This window comes from Mastigoproctus giganteus, chromosome 1 (assembly GCF_048544385.1).
Source record: "Mastigoproctus giganteus isolate SK-2022 chromosome 1, ASM4854438v1, whole genome shotgun sequence".
Classification (NCBI taxonomy): domain Eukaryota; kingdom Metazoa; phylum Arthropoda; class Arachnida; order Uropygi; family Thelyphonidae; genus Mastigoproctus; species Mastigoproctus giganteus.
This window is the reverse complement of record NC_143575.1, coordinates 21,557,757-21,570,361: the sequence shown is the minus strand read 5'-3', so window position 1 is coordinate 21,570,361 and position 12,605 is coordinate 21,557,757. Positions and strand designations below refer to the sequence as shown.

Genomic DNA, 12,605 nt, shown 5'->3' with positions numbered 1-12,605 from the left:
TGGGAAGGTTTCTTTTTTTTTGGTTGATGCTGTATAAGCTTGATTTCTTGCATCATATACTAATGGTAATGGCTACTTAATTAGGTCTAAGCCTTAAACATTATTTTGTAGTTTGTATAAAAAGCTTACTGCCCTGTAATCCATAGCATTATTTACATGTTACCATCAGGATAATGCTGAAATAAATATAAATACTTGAGTTAAAAATGGCTCTCATGTGGTTTAACAAGATTGAATCTTTTTTCCCCCCACAGTTAAAAGGATTCATATTTCAAAGGTTTTTGCAAGTTGTACATGACAATCAAGAATGAAACATGTGCTTCATCTATTTTGAATAAATGCATATGGGAATGTGAGCTGCAGAAGGGTTTGAGCATAAATGACTCTTCTGATTCCAGTGCAAATATCTCCTCCTAATGAACAGCCTCAAATATGCAGTATACTAACAAAACAAACTCCAGTGTCAAGTTACCAGTGTCAAACTCAAGTTACCATGAGGATGAGGAACATGCATGTGAATTCAAAGGATGGCTCATCAACGCCACAGAAGTATCTTAATGGGTCAAAGAATCATACAACAATATTATCTACAAAAAACTTCAGTGTAAAAAAAAAAAAAAAAAAACCAACAGCCATAGCTGAGTGGTCAAGTGTGAGGATACCTAAGTACAAACAGTTGGGCTTGCTAACTTAATCACCTTCAAAGTATCTTCCTTCTCCGTGCACGCACACACACACACACCAGTTGCTCCATCAGTCTTCCCATGCTTTGAAACATTCTTTAAAATCTTGTTTTTTCAGTGCATGTCTTTGGGCTACTTAGGCATTTTCTTTGACATTATCCACTGTACTGAAATGATAACCTCAAAACTCCATTTTCAGTTTAAGGAACAGCCAGAAGTCAGTCAGTGCAAAGCCAGAGGAGGGGAAGGCTGCTGTATAACTGTTATTTTTTTTTTTTTGCAGCCAAGAACTGTTGAACTGCCACCCTTCCATTTTTGAGGTCATCTTTACCTCACACTCTTCTGCAAGCATTTCAAAACCTCAATGCAGTAATGCTTCTCCCCAGTCACAAATTTGTGGTCCACTATACCCTCATCTTTGAAAAAAATGATCAGCACAACTCCGGTGTTGGATTTTGTTGCACAAGACTTCTTGGGACATGAGGGCATCTTTGTATGTTATTTGGATGATCCCACTTCTGCCTTGGGGCGTAGGCAAACATCCAACAGCAAGTGTGGAACAAACTTTGCGCACACGTGATGCATCCCTAAATCTTACATCAAGATTGTGTGTACTGATCTTACAGACAGTCCAACTTCATGAGCAATCTCAACAACAGTCATTAGCCTATCGTTTTGCATGAGTTCTTTCACTTTTGTGACATCGAAGGCCATCCACCGTGATTTCATCTTCCAGTGTTTCCTGTATATTTTTAAACTGATTAAACCATTTGAAAACTGCTGTTTTCTTCAAAGCATCATCTCCATAAACTTCCTATAATGCTTTCAGCATGTCTGTAGCACTTTTCCTAAGTTTAAAAAACTATGTTAGTGCACTGTTTCATTCTGCAATCAATCAGCTCTGACACATGAGTAATGTAATTCAGCCAGTTCCCACTTGGCATGCATATATACCAGGAACAATGTTCCACAAAACCTTGTGGCCATAGCGCAAACCATTTAAACACCAGCATGCAATTCTGGGAACTTTCTGAATGTACTGCATACATTATATTCACTTGAGTGACTGTGGTTCAAGCCTGAACGACTACTAAATATGATGATGTTCTTGCACTCTCTCTATTTTGACCTTATGTGGTAATCCCGGAGTATAAATAGAAAATCTGTTTATATGTTTGTGCAACACATGAAACAAACATGGAACGAATAAAGAATTTTTTCTTTCCTGAGGACATTATATGTATATAATTAAAATTAGCATTATTTTTAAGAAAATAAAATTAATGCACCATCAGCAATTTTCTCTCAGTCACAATAAGAACTTAACCATTTAGCAATGTTTTTAACTACACAGGGAACTTAATGTAGTCCGATACGTTTTCTAAATCTCAGCAAGTTATCAAAAAAAGTATAATAGAATTAAATTCTATTACTTATGCAGTTTTATACATTATAAAAAAAAAAAAAAAACAATTTTAAATCTAATACTATCCTAGTGCAATGTTAAGTTGAAGTTAAATCAACTATATAATTTTTTAGGATGAAGGTAAAGAAAGCCAACACAAGAACCACAGAAAACTTACCAGACAAACTGGTTTGCTGTTACCACAGTTTCTCCCTGTATTCTCGGTAAACAGACGGTGCATGCTATTGGTAGTGGAAGTAGAAGTCGAGAAGGGTATATTGATTGACATGTAGGCGTGACAAACGATAACATCATAGCGTTAAGTGATTGATTGTTGTTATGAGATGTATATACAGGGTTGTCAAAATTAAAGCATCCCTATGTAGAGAACTGGCTCTGGAGCAAGTTCTAAGGCTCATACTGAAGAGAAATTTGGACAACAGGTACAATAAAGAATGTGCTTGCCATTTATTGGTGAAAAAAAATTAGTTATAAAATTTGTCACTGTATTGCACATAACTATCTTAGTTACGATTATGCAAATAACGTAAGTTATTTGCATAATCGTAAGTTAGTGCCACTACTCAGCTCTACTGTACTGTATAAAAACAAAGCAGTCTCTTTAAAATCATACAGTAGATGTTTGCCTGCAGTACAGCAGCAATGCCAACAACGTTGCAGGAAAAGGTGCTATAAGCAAAGCTGTACTATCAGAACAGCAACAATGCAGCTGCAGGTATCAGAGAATTCCAGCATAAGAAGTGCATAAGGCGTGGGCCTATGACTGTTTGTGCTGTCCGCAAAATGATTGTGAAATTTGAAGTGACAAGACATCCTGGTGTTCAACCAGGTAGAGGTCGAAAACGAGTGGACTCCTCTCGTGTTGAAGATGTCGCTATGGCTGGCGTGGATTTATCAAGTCAATCTCCATGTGGTAGTGCAAGTGTGCCAGCTGCTTCTCGTGAAGTGGACATGCCATACATTCCACTCTAAGGCTAGTAATGCATCAGGTGTTGTGGCATTATCCTTACAAGATGCACATGCTACAACAGCTAAAGCATGGTGATGCAGATAATTCGTTTTACATACATGCTTCAGTTCCTGGTGCGAATGACAGTGGATATCACTTGGCCATGGAACGTCCTTTGGAGTGATGAAGCCCACTTCTGCTTAAATGGACAAGTAAATACACACAACTGTCGCATTTGGGAAACAGAAAACCCTCGAGTTATCCAAGAGGTCCCGTTGCATTCTCCAAAAGTGACAGTGTGGTGTGGATTTACGACCACATTCACGATTGGGCCATATTTTTTTGAACAGGTAACACCGACTGGACCCTGCTCCTGTTCCATCACTGGACAGTGATATTATGAAACATTGGCAAATTTCGCAATACCAGAGCTGCAACAACATGGGTGCCTTCAGCATACCATATTCATGCAAGATGGTGCGCCACACCACATCCACCATTGTGTCCAAAGATTGCTAAGGCAACACTTTACAGATGAATGGGTCATCAGAAGTTGTTTCCAGACATCTTGGCCAACCCGATCACCAGACCTCACACCATGCAAGAACCAGGTGTATCGGGAAGGATGTCAAACTCTGGCAGATCTGAAGGACAGCATTAGACATCATGTGCTGGCTATTCCAGTTGACATGTTACGTTCTGCTGTAGAAAATGCTGTTCTTCGAACGGAAACTGTTGCTAAACAAAATGGAAGACACATTGAACAATTGCAATGCCGTTGAAGTGATTTGTATTACCACAGCACCATATAGTGACAAATTTTTTGAAACATTCTTTTTTTCCAATAAATGGCAAGCGCATTCTTTATTGTACCTGTTGTCCAAATTTATCTTCAGTACGAGCCTTAGAAGTCGCTCCAGAGCTCTCTACATAGGGATAATTTAATTTTAACAACCCTGTATATAAAGAATCTTTCTTTTTTTTTCTTATTATTTCCTAACCTGACCTTTAAGGTTAGGTTAGGTTATGAAATATAACAGAAAATAAGAAACCTTTTCCTTTTTTCCTAATCTATCCGTTAAGGTTACGTTAGGAAACCTAAACTTAAAGAATAGGTTAGAAACGTACAAAAAAATTAATGTTTTTTTAATAGAAAAAAAACTCATGAACTCCAATAATCTGCTTTTAATAATAAGAAAAAACTAACCATTACATCATCTGTCACGCCTACATGTCAATCAGTACATTGTTCTCGACTTCTGCCACTACTGATAACATGCACCGTTTATTTACTGAGAATGCAGGGAGAAACTGCAGTAGCAGCAAACCAGTTTGTCCAGTAAGTTTTTCGAAGTTTACTATAGTTCTCGTGTTGGCTTTCTTTACCTTAGCCTTTTTTAGTATAGCAAAATAAAAGCATCATGATGACACTAATGAAAAATGTGCAAGAATAATTGCACATGGTCTAGACAGTGAAATCTGGTGACAGTGGCATTACAGTTGGGGAATATTTTGTTAGTTTTTTTTGTATTCTCTGATACAAGTAAAACATGTATGGCCCATCTGAACAGTGTTGGGAGTGAAGTACACCCAGCCAACATTCCTGTTGTCTCAGATGGCAATAAAATCTTTAACAGGATAATGCAACATGTAATTAAGCCACAAAGGAGCAATGTATCTGAGAGAACATTTGGAGGATACTGCTCTTCTCCCAACTTCTCAGACCTTAACCCAGTGGTTTTCAACCTTTTTTTAATAACGGCACCCCTAAGTCATTTATTTTATTTTGCGGCACCCCTAATCAATTTTCTGCCTGTTAGATCCGATTCTTTCTCTCTGTATATATATCTATATATATATATATATATAGATATATTAGCATTAGTAGAGGCATTTGATGCAAGAAAGCAAGCTTATGCAGCATTAGCCAAAAAAATTATTCTGAGCAAGAGGAAGAATCCCATCAGCATTGAGCATGCTCAAACCATTCAAGGCTTTATACACCTCTATCAGATCACCTTGCTGGTGCCTAGTCTCCAGACACTGAAATTTGCAAAACTTAAGCCTTTCTTCGTAAGAGCACCCCTTTGTTCCATTCACTAATCTTGTTGCCCTTCTCTGTACTCTTTCCAGCATCTCTACATCCTTCTTGAAATGAGGCCTCCAGACCTGTATACAGTACTCTAGGTGTGGCCTGACCATTGCCTTATACAAGGGAATAATCACCTCCTTATCCCTGCTAGAAAAATTCCTATATATCATCGACAATACACCATGAGCTACTCTTGCAGCCCGTCTGCACTGCTCAGAAAACTTCATACCTGCTTGCACAACCATTCCCAGGTCCCTTTCATTCTCTACCACTGAATATAAAATATTAAAAATAATACAAATTGTATATATAATAATTTTATTCTTTATATAGGGGTACTAAGTAAACATTAATTATAGATTACCACAAAATTAAAAAGATACTGCACACCTTTTTATAAGGAAATAAATATATAAATTAAAAAATATATTAAGTTTAAGTAACTTAAACCCAAATGACATGGCACCCCAGTGGAAAACCACTGCCTTAACCCATTGAGCATTTGTGGGATGAGGTTGAATATGCTTCACAACAATGTATATTCAAGATTAGTCACTGGTGCATCCTGTAAGCAGCACAGAAGGCATTATCTTCAGATGAATTTCTTAATTTCATAACTGTGCTATTGCCTGTTCAAGCTGTCATCTGCACTCAGGAAAATTCAACACGTACAGTTGTGGACAAAAAAACTGCATCACTTGTGAATTTTGCACTGCATTATGCATTGTAGAAATGTCCAAAATGCATTTGTTAGATGGGATATATATCTCTGTGAATGAAATCCAATAAAAAAGCTCCACCTGATATAGCTAATTGCCATAAATATCTTCCCAAAGGGTAAAATGCATAATTAATGGCAATCACGACAACCAAACATATATTTTATTGCATTTACGTGTACAAACTGAAATGACAAGTTAACGTAATAGTATTATGTACTGTAAATCAGCAAAATAAGTCCTCAATATTTTGTTGTTCCTTCTTGAGCTGCAATTACAGCCTTGTAACGATCTGGCATAGAGTTAATCAACTTCTGGATATATGGTTGCCCAATTTCGTGGTATTCATACCCTTACAATGCTCTCCTGCAGCTGAATCTTACTTGTTGGCTCCTTCTGAGCAATTTTAGACAACATTATGTACCAACAATTTTCAATAGGGTTCAAAACCTGACTCTTGCTGAGCCAGTTCAACATCTGTAATGCCGGCATTTCTGAGGTATGTCTGCACCTTAAGGGAGAAAAACGAGGGAAAACATTGGTTTAAGTATGTTTTAAGCCTTGTGAGACAAGAAGACAAACTCATAATTAAATCTAAATAGCATAAAACTTATCAATTTTGCTGTGTGGCAAGGTGCTGAGTCCTGTTGAAAAATGCAGTTTTGAAAGTCTGTGTGGTGATCCCTAATAACGGGTTTCAGGCACTCCTTCAAATAGCAGTGTAGGTCTTTGCATTCACTGTTCCATTAATAAACTTATACTTTGCCCCACCCTTTTGCTTGTTTGCATCCCCAGACCATCTGACCGGCAGGGAACTTTATAGTTGGTGTTATGCAGTCCGGATGGCTTGCCTCTGATTTTTGTCTCCTGACATATTGCTTCCATTCCGAGCCATGCAGGTTGAATTTCGATTCATTATAAAAGATGACAGTGTGCCATTGCGCTTTTGTCCATGAAACATGGACAAAAGTGCAATGGCACACTGTCATCTTTTATAAGTGATGGCTTTCAGATCTTTTGTCATCTTTTATAAGTGATGGCTTTATAAGTCACTGTGATGGCTTTCAGAATGTGGTCTGTATGCTTATCGGCCCAAGAACCCTTTGTTGGGTCAACAAAGGGTTCTTCTTGGGCCGATAGGCATACAGACCACATTCTGAAAGCCATCTTTGGATAAGTCGTGCACTTGTTTCAACACCAGAGGCCATCTCAAAGTCCAGTTTTAGATCAGGGGCACTAGCATGGTGATTATGAAGGCATAGCCGTTTCAAATATTGATCTTGGGAAGCCATAGTAACTCTCTTACGGCCTGATCCAGGTCTTCTCTTAACATCACCGCTTTCACACTTTAATTTCAGCACCTGGGTTACTGTTGACTGGTGGCAGCCTATTTTATCAACGATAGCATGCGTAGAAAGCCCTTCCACGGAGAGCAACAGCTACACTTTTTTTTCTTGGTGTCAATTGAACATATGGAGCCATGCTTACACCTCTGCAAAACTGGATACTAATAAGTGTGTATACCCTTCCAATGCCGTATTTATACGGCTGATGCAATACCTTGCAATCACTGCCTGATGCAATACCTTGCAATCACTGTCTGATGCAATAGAAGCGTTATCTGACACAATACCTTTGCTTTGCAACAAACAAAATGACTAATCAAACAATATCTCATATGTTTCACTATAAATCTTACTATTTTTTAAGGTGATGCAGTTTTTTGTCCGCCACTGTATATGAGACAAATGATCACATTTCAATGACAACTGAATGTTGACAGATGAACAAATGTTATTGTGCCCAAGAGTGAATTGCATGAAAGGAGATCCATATCATGTGACTTATCTCAATTCTTATTAGCAGTCTGTAAATCCCAAGGGGCCTTAAATTATTACTTAATGATCCACAAGTTTTATTTAAAAAAAAAAAAAAAAGAATAATATAAGCTCATTCCTTCTCTGTGCATGTTGAGCCAGAATCTATGATGCCATACTAAAATTCATGCTATCACTGGTAGCTGCTTTAAAGAACTGCAAACATTGTACTTCAATCATTTTGGATATAAAGGGCATTTCGTAACATGGGCCATACTTTTCTGATTGATTCAGAACCTGAAAACAATGGCAAAATATCATATTAACGTGTCTAATCCTGGACAGTTACAAAATTACAGCTGTTTTAATTTTAAAAAATGGCCATGGAGTTTTCAATAGCAAAAATTAATAAAAAAATTAGTATGAATGAAAATGTCAAATATGAAATATTCCATTTCATAATGTGAAATGGAGTGTTTCAAAACATGTCTTCTTATTCTTATTTTACCATTGAAAACTCCATAACTATTTTGTTAAAATTCAAATAGCCATAGCTCTGTAACCATTCAGAATATTTAACATTCTGATTCTGAATGGTTACTAGACATGAGTATCCCCTCCCCATAGACAATTTTCAATCATTTGTATTCTATTCAATTTACACTGATTTCAATCATTTAGCATAATTTCAATCAACTGCAGAAGAAGTGTTGTTATTGAAAGTGAGAAGGACCGATAAACAACAGCTTATCATTTTCATACAATACTCTTTACTGTGACTTAATTTTTTACTTCAGAGGTTTGTCACATAGACTTTAAATCCCAGACAATAGTGTACTAAAGGCTGTTACAATTATGATATTCATAAGTGTCAAACATTACTTTAACAAGAATTTATGTCAAACTGATATATTTTTAAATTCTTTTGATAATGATATAATTTTTTTGTGTTCTTTAATAAGATAACAATTTTCTTATCTTAGTATAAAAATGAAAATTTATACTGTTATCAAATAGAAATATGAGAGAACAATTACGATAAAGAAGTTTATCAGAGCCACTGATATACGTATCAAGATAGATGTATATTACCTAGCTATAGTAGATACATACTATCTATTAAATATAATGGATTTCAAAGTACTCATAATGAAGCAAATGTAATGAAGTACTTGCCATTCACAAGAAAGCTACATCAGTCTAGATGAGAAATATCTATCAACACTGCTTAGTGATTAATTGTTATGGTTAAGGTTTGCATCAATAATGGAATGGTATAATTTTTGTTTTATTAATTAGTGCAAAAGGAAGTTGCTGATGTTTAAAAATAACTTGGTGCAATCCTTTCTCAGCACCAACTTGTAAGCCAGCACATTTTAATTTAAAAAGTGACTTAATACTCAGGGAGGATTCCACTAAGTGATGTATTTTAATGTAGTTAAAGAATAAATCTGTTTATTAGATAGTATCTGTAAACTGTAATTAGTACACTTTATTCCAATATTTACAACGTAAAACAAATTGGTCGACAATTTGAACATCTTCTGCTGATCTACTTAAATCATACTAAATATTGCCTTGTTTTGTTTTTAAACAAACATTATACTGTGTTATGAACATTTTGAAGAACAATTGTGTTATGCTAGTTGGGCGGTATGGATTGACACATGGTGGTCTGAATGAAGTATTATGAAGATTTGTTTCGTAATTATTATCGTTCATATTATAATCAACTTATAACACAGAAATGAAGTTACAGAAATGCCGGCTTTTGATTGTCCCATAACCTTTCTGGCTTTCTGATAGCAACCTCTTTTTTTTTTTTTTTTCTTTCCCCTCTTGAAATATTTTTGACTGGTGTACTTATAATGATTTTTATGTATGAAGCACAAGTATCTTACTATACAGCAGACACAACATTACCTGAGATGTCTTGTCATCGTCGCTACTGAAACAACAACCCATTGTATTTTAATATATTTAAAAACACCTCGATAAATAGATCAATGCATACATCCTTCTGTATATTTAAAATATGCCAGGTTACAAAATAAAATTTACTGCTCTGTATATCTAAAGTGTTTATCTCCTTTTCGTGTTTTTTCAATGAAAAACAATGACGATGAACTATACATTAGCATACAATATTACCATACAGCACTAAAACGTACTCATGGGTTTGTCATATGACTGATGCAGGACTTTCGCAGGTTCGCATTTTCGCAATATTTCAATAAATATGAAACTTTGTTAATTACGTTTGTGAATAATGTAAAAATTAATTTTATATTATTAGTATTAAGTACACTAATTATTCATATATAGTTTTTCAATAAAAAATATTATTTTTTTCGTGACTGCTATGTAAGTAATCATGGCGATGGCAGAACATGTGTTCTCAAAATTTGTCATACAAAGTTCGGTGTATTATAAATATTTTCCAGCCCACGTAAAAAATATAGTTCAGCAGAGGAAAAAGTATGATATTAGATTTTTCCATGATATAAAAAGTTTGAATTTGAAAGTAAAAGACGTTCTTTCCATGAAACCTTTGGAGCAGAATATCACAGTTCAGGTAATTATGATAACGCTCTGTAATTGTATGACGTTGCCTTTTACGTTTTAGTACAGTGTGCGCAAATTTTGATCACATTTGGTTTACGAAAATTGATAACATTAAGCAGCTTTTAATAGCTGGGTTAAACGAAAGAATATATATATATTTTTGATGCAATATGAAGGTTGTTTATCTTGTCAAGTTTTATTTGTGTTGCAGTACAGTATATAAGTACTCTACGTACATAACTACAGTGTAAACACGTGTCACCCAATTTCTGTGTCGAAATAAAATATATATAGAAATTAAAAAAAAAAAAAAAAAACACATTATAAACATACCGGCATATTTAAAAAATCTCTCCAATGTTTTAAATCCTTAGCATTTAAATTTTTTAATATGTTCTTGTAACCTGTGCAATAATTTGTAGTTTTCACTTTCGCCCCCCTTAAGTTAGCATTGGCATTAGTAGAGGCACATGATGCAAGAAAGAAAGCTTATACAGCATCAGCCAAAAAAAACCCTTTCAATTTCACTGATCCATTCATTCCAAATGTTTGTCTAGTTCTGCCTTGAATTTATTTAAGCTATCAACCAGTGGCGTAGGAATGCCTTGGCATTGGGGCAGGTGCTAAGTGCGCCAACTGGAGAATGGCACCACTGACAGACTACATCAGTACAGTGTCAAGCAATTTCGACACCCGAGGCTAGCTGACGAAATGGCGCCTCCCGATGATGTCGAATAAAGATGACAGCACAGGGAGGGTGAAAGTTAATTTTCACACGGTGATTCAAGCCTGCATGCATCCTTACATTTGAGTACATACTGTGTAGCATCATAGATCTATTTGCTGTCCAGAATGTAACTTTGAAGGGACCAATCAGGCGATCGCTTCATCAGCTCATGTTCGAATTCATAGTAGTTTGCAATTCAAGCATTGTGTACAAACTGAATAAGTTAAGTTATTAGTGTTTTTGTGATTGCTATGTAAACAGGTAATTGTGAATATTGTGATTTATAATTTAAATAAAACAATAAAGGCCAAATTAATTTTAGACATGCCACCAAAGGAAAAAAGTGAACATCAGTACTGTGTAGAAAGACTGCATAAAGAGAAAATTAGAAAAAAAAACATTCCGCTAGTTTACAAAACTGGCTTACAGTAAGTCACTCCAAACCTGAAAGTGACAAAGGAAACGAACATGATTCGAATGAAGATGAAATGAATGATGATGCCACTGAAATTATTATTATTATTATTATTAGCTATATGGTGCAAGGAAGCCTGAGGCTTATGTTGCACCAGCCAAAAAAAAAAAAAAAAAAAAAATCCCCGAGTTACTCTGTGTGAGAGAGAGAGAGAGAGAGAGAGAGAAGTAGAAGGGAATCACCAAGAAAGAGAAGGATGATGATATCCAGCTCAGGATCCTGGGTGTGCCAAGCCCAAACTCACCAGATGTGAGCCCCTGGGATCTAATGGAAGTCCAAGAAAAAGCTCAAACAGTTGAAGTTATTTTAAAAGAATTAGAAAGTGTGGACAATACCAACAACAATTGGCAGAAGAAAATGATAGCAGCAATAATATTAACATGGAACATGTAAGTCTGAATTTTAATTATCCGACCACATGGAACTTTAATGCCCACAAAAACAGATCTTTTATGGTGCAACACGGTCCCAAACTTATAGTCTTAAATACGTATCCTGTCACTAATGGCGGATGTTTCAATAATTCGTGGAAATACAAAAATGAAGGTATTGAAAAAAAAGAGAGGAAACGGTTATTTTATTACAAAAACAAAGATGCAATATATTGTTTTCCTTGCCTCTTATTTGTATCTGGCACAAATAATGTTCCATTTTGCAGCTCAGATGGATTTCAGGATTGGAAACACCTAAATCCAAATGTTCTTTTTCATGAGAATTCATTACAATGCATAAACAATTTCACAAAATGGAAATTATTAGAAAATGGTCTTCAAAAAGGTGGACTAATTGACGACACTGCACAAGCAGCACTAAGAAGTGAAATTTCGAAATGGTGTCATATATTGTTCTGTGTTGAAAATAATTGGGCATTTCATGGACATGCTAGTAATATTGATACTGAAGAAAAAAAATTATGGTGTATTTTTAAACTTGATAAAATTTGTCAGCCAATTTGATGTTGGTATAAAAAATGTTCTGGAATCTCATATTAAACACCACACTAATTATTTTTCTCCAGAAATTCATAAATTAATGAATTTATTAATTTTTTAGCAACAAAAGTACGTAGTGGATACACCATGGATAACTCTTAAGAAAAAACTACGATAGTAGCGTGAGAGGCATCATTTCCTCTCTACCTCATATTGTGCT

The 12,605-nt window shown here is 35.5% G+C and overlaps 2 protein-coding genes across 3 annotated transcripts in view; one reads left to right on the top strand and one right to left on the bottom strand.

Moving 5' to 3' along the window:
- The window catches only part of LOC150090623 (ragulator complex protein LAMTOR1-like), a 56,595-nt gene extending 46,810 nt beyond the window's left edge, over nucleotides 1-9,785 (bottom strand). For both annotated transcript variants that reach the window (XM_090379122.1, XM_090379132.1), the window contains exon 1: nucleotides 9,610-9,785. In XM_090379122.1, coding sequence (XP_090235248.1) covers nucleotides 9,610-9,651 — 42 coding nt within the window. In that variant the 5' untranslated portion in view covers nucleotides 9,652-9,785. The remainder of the gene's footprint in view (nucleotides 1-9,609) is intronic.
- Nucleotides 9,786-10,060: 275 nt separating this feature from the next.
- AsnRS-m (asparagine--tRNA ligase, mitochondrial) overlaps nucleotides 10,061-12,605 on the top strand; it is a 114,155-nt gene continuing 111,610 nt past the window's right edge. The window contains exon 1 of the mRNA XM_090386840.1: nucleotides 10,061-10,261. Coding sequence (XP_090242966.1) covers nucleotides 10,061-10,261 — 201 coding nt within the window. The remainder of the gene's footprint in view (nucleotides 10,262-12,605) is intronic.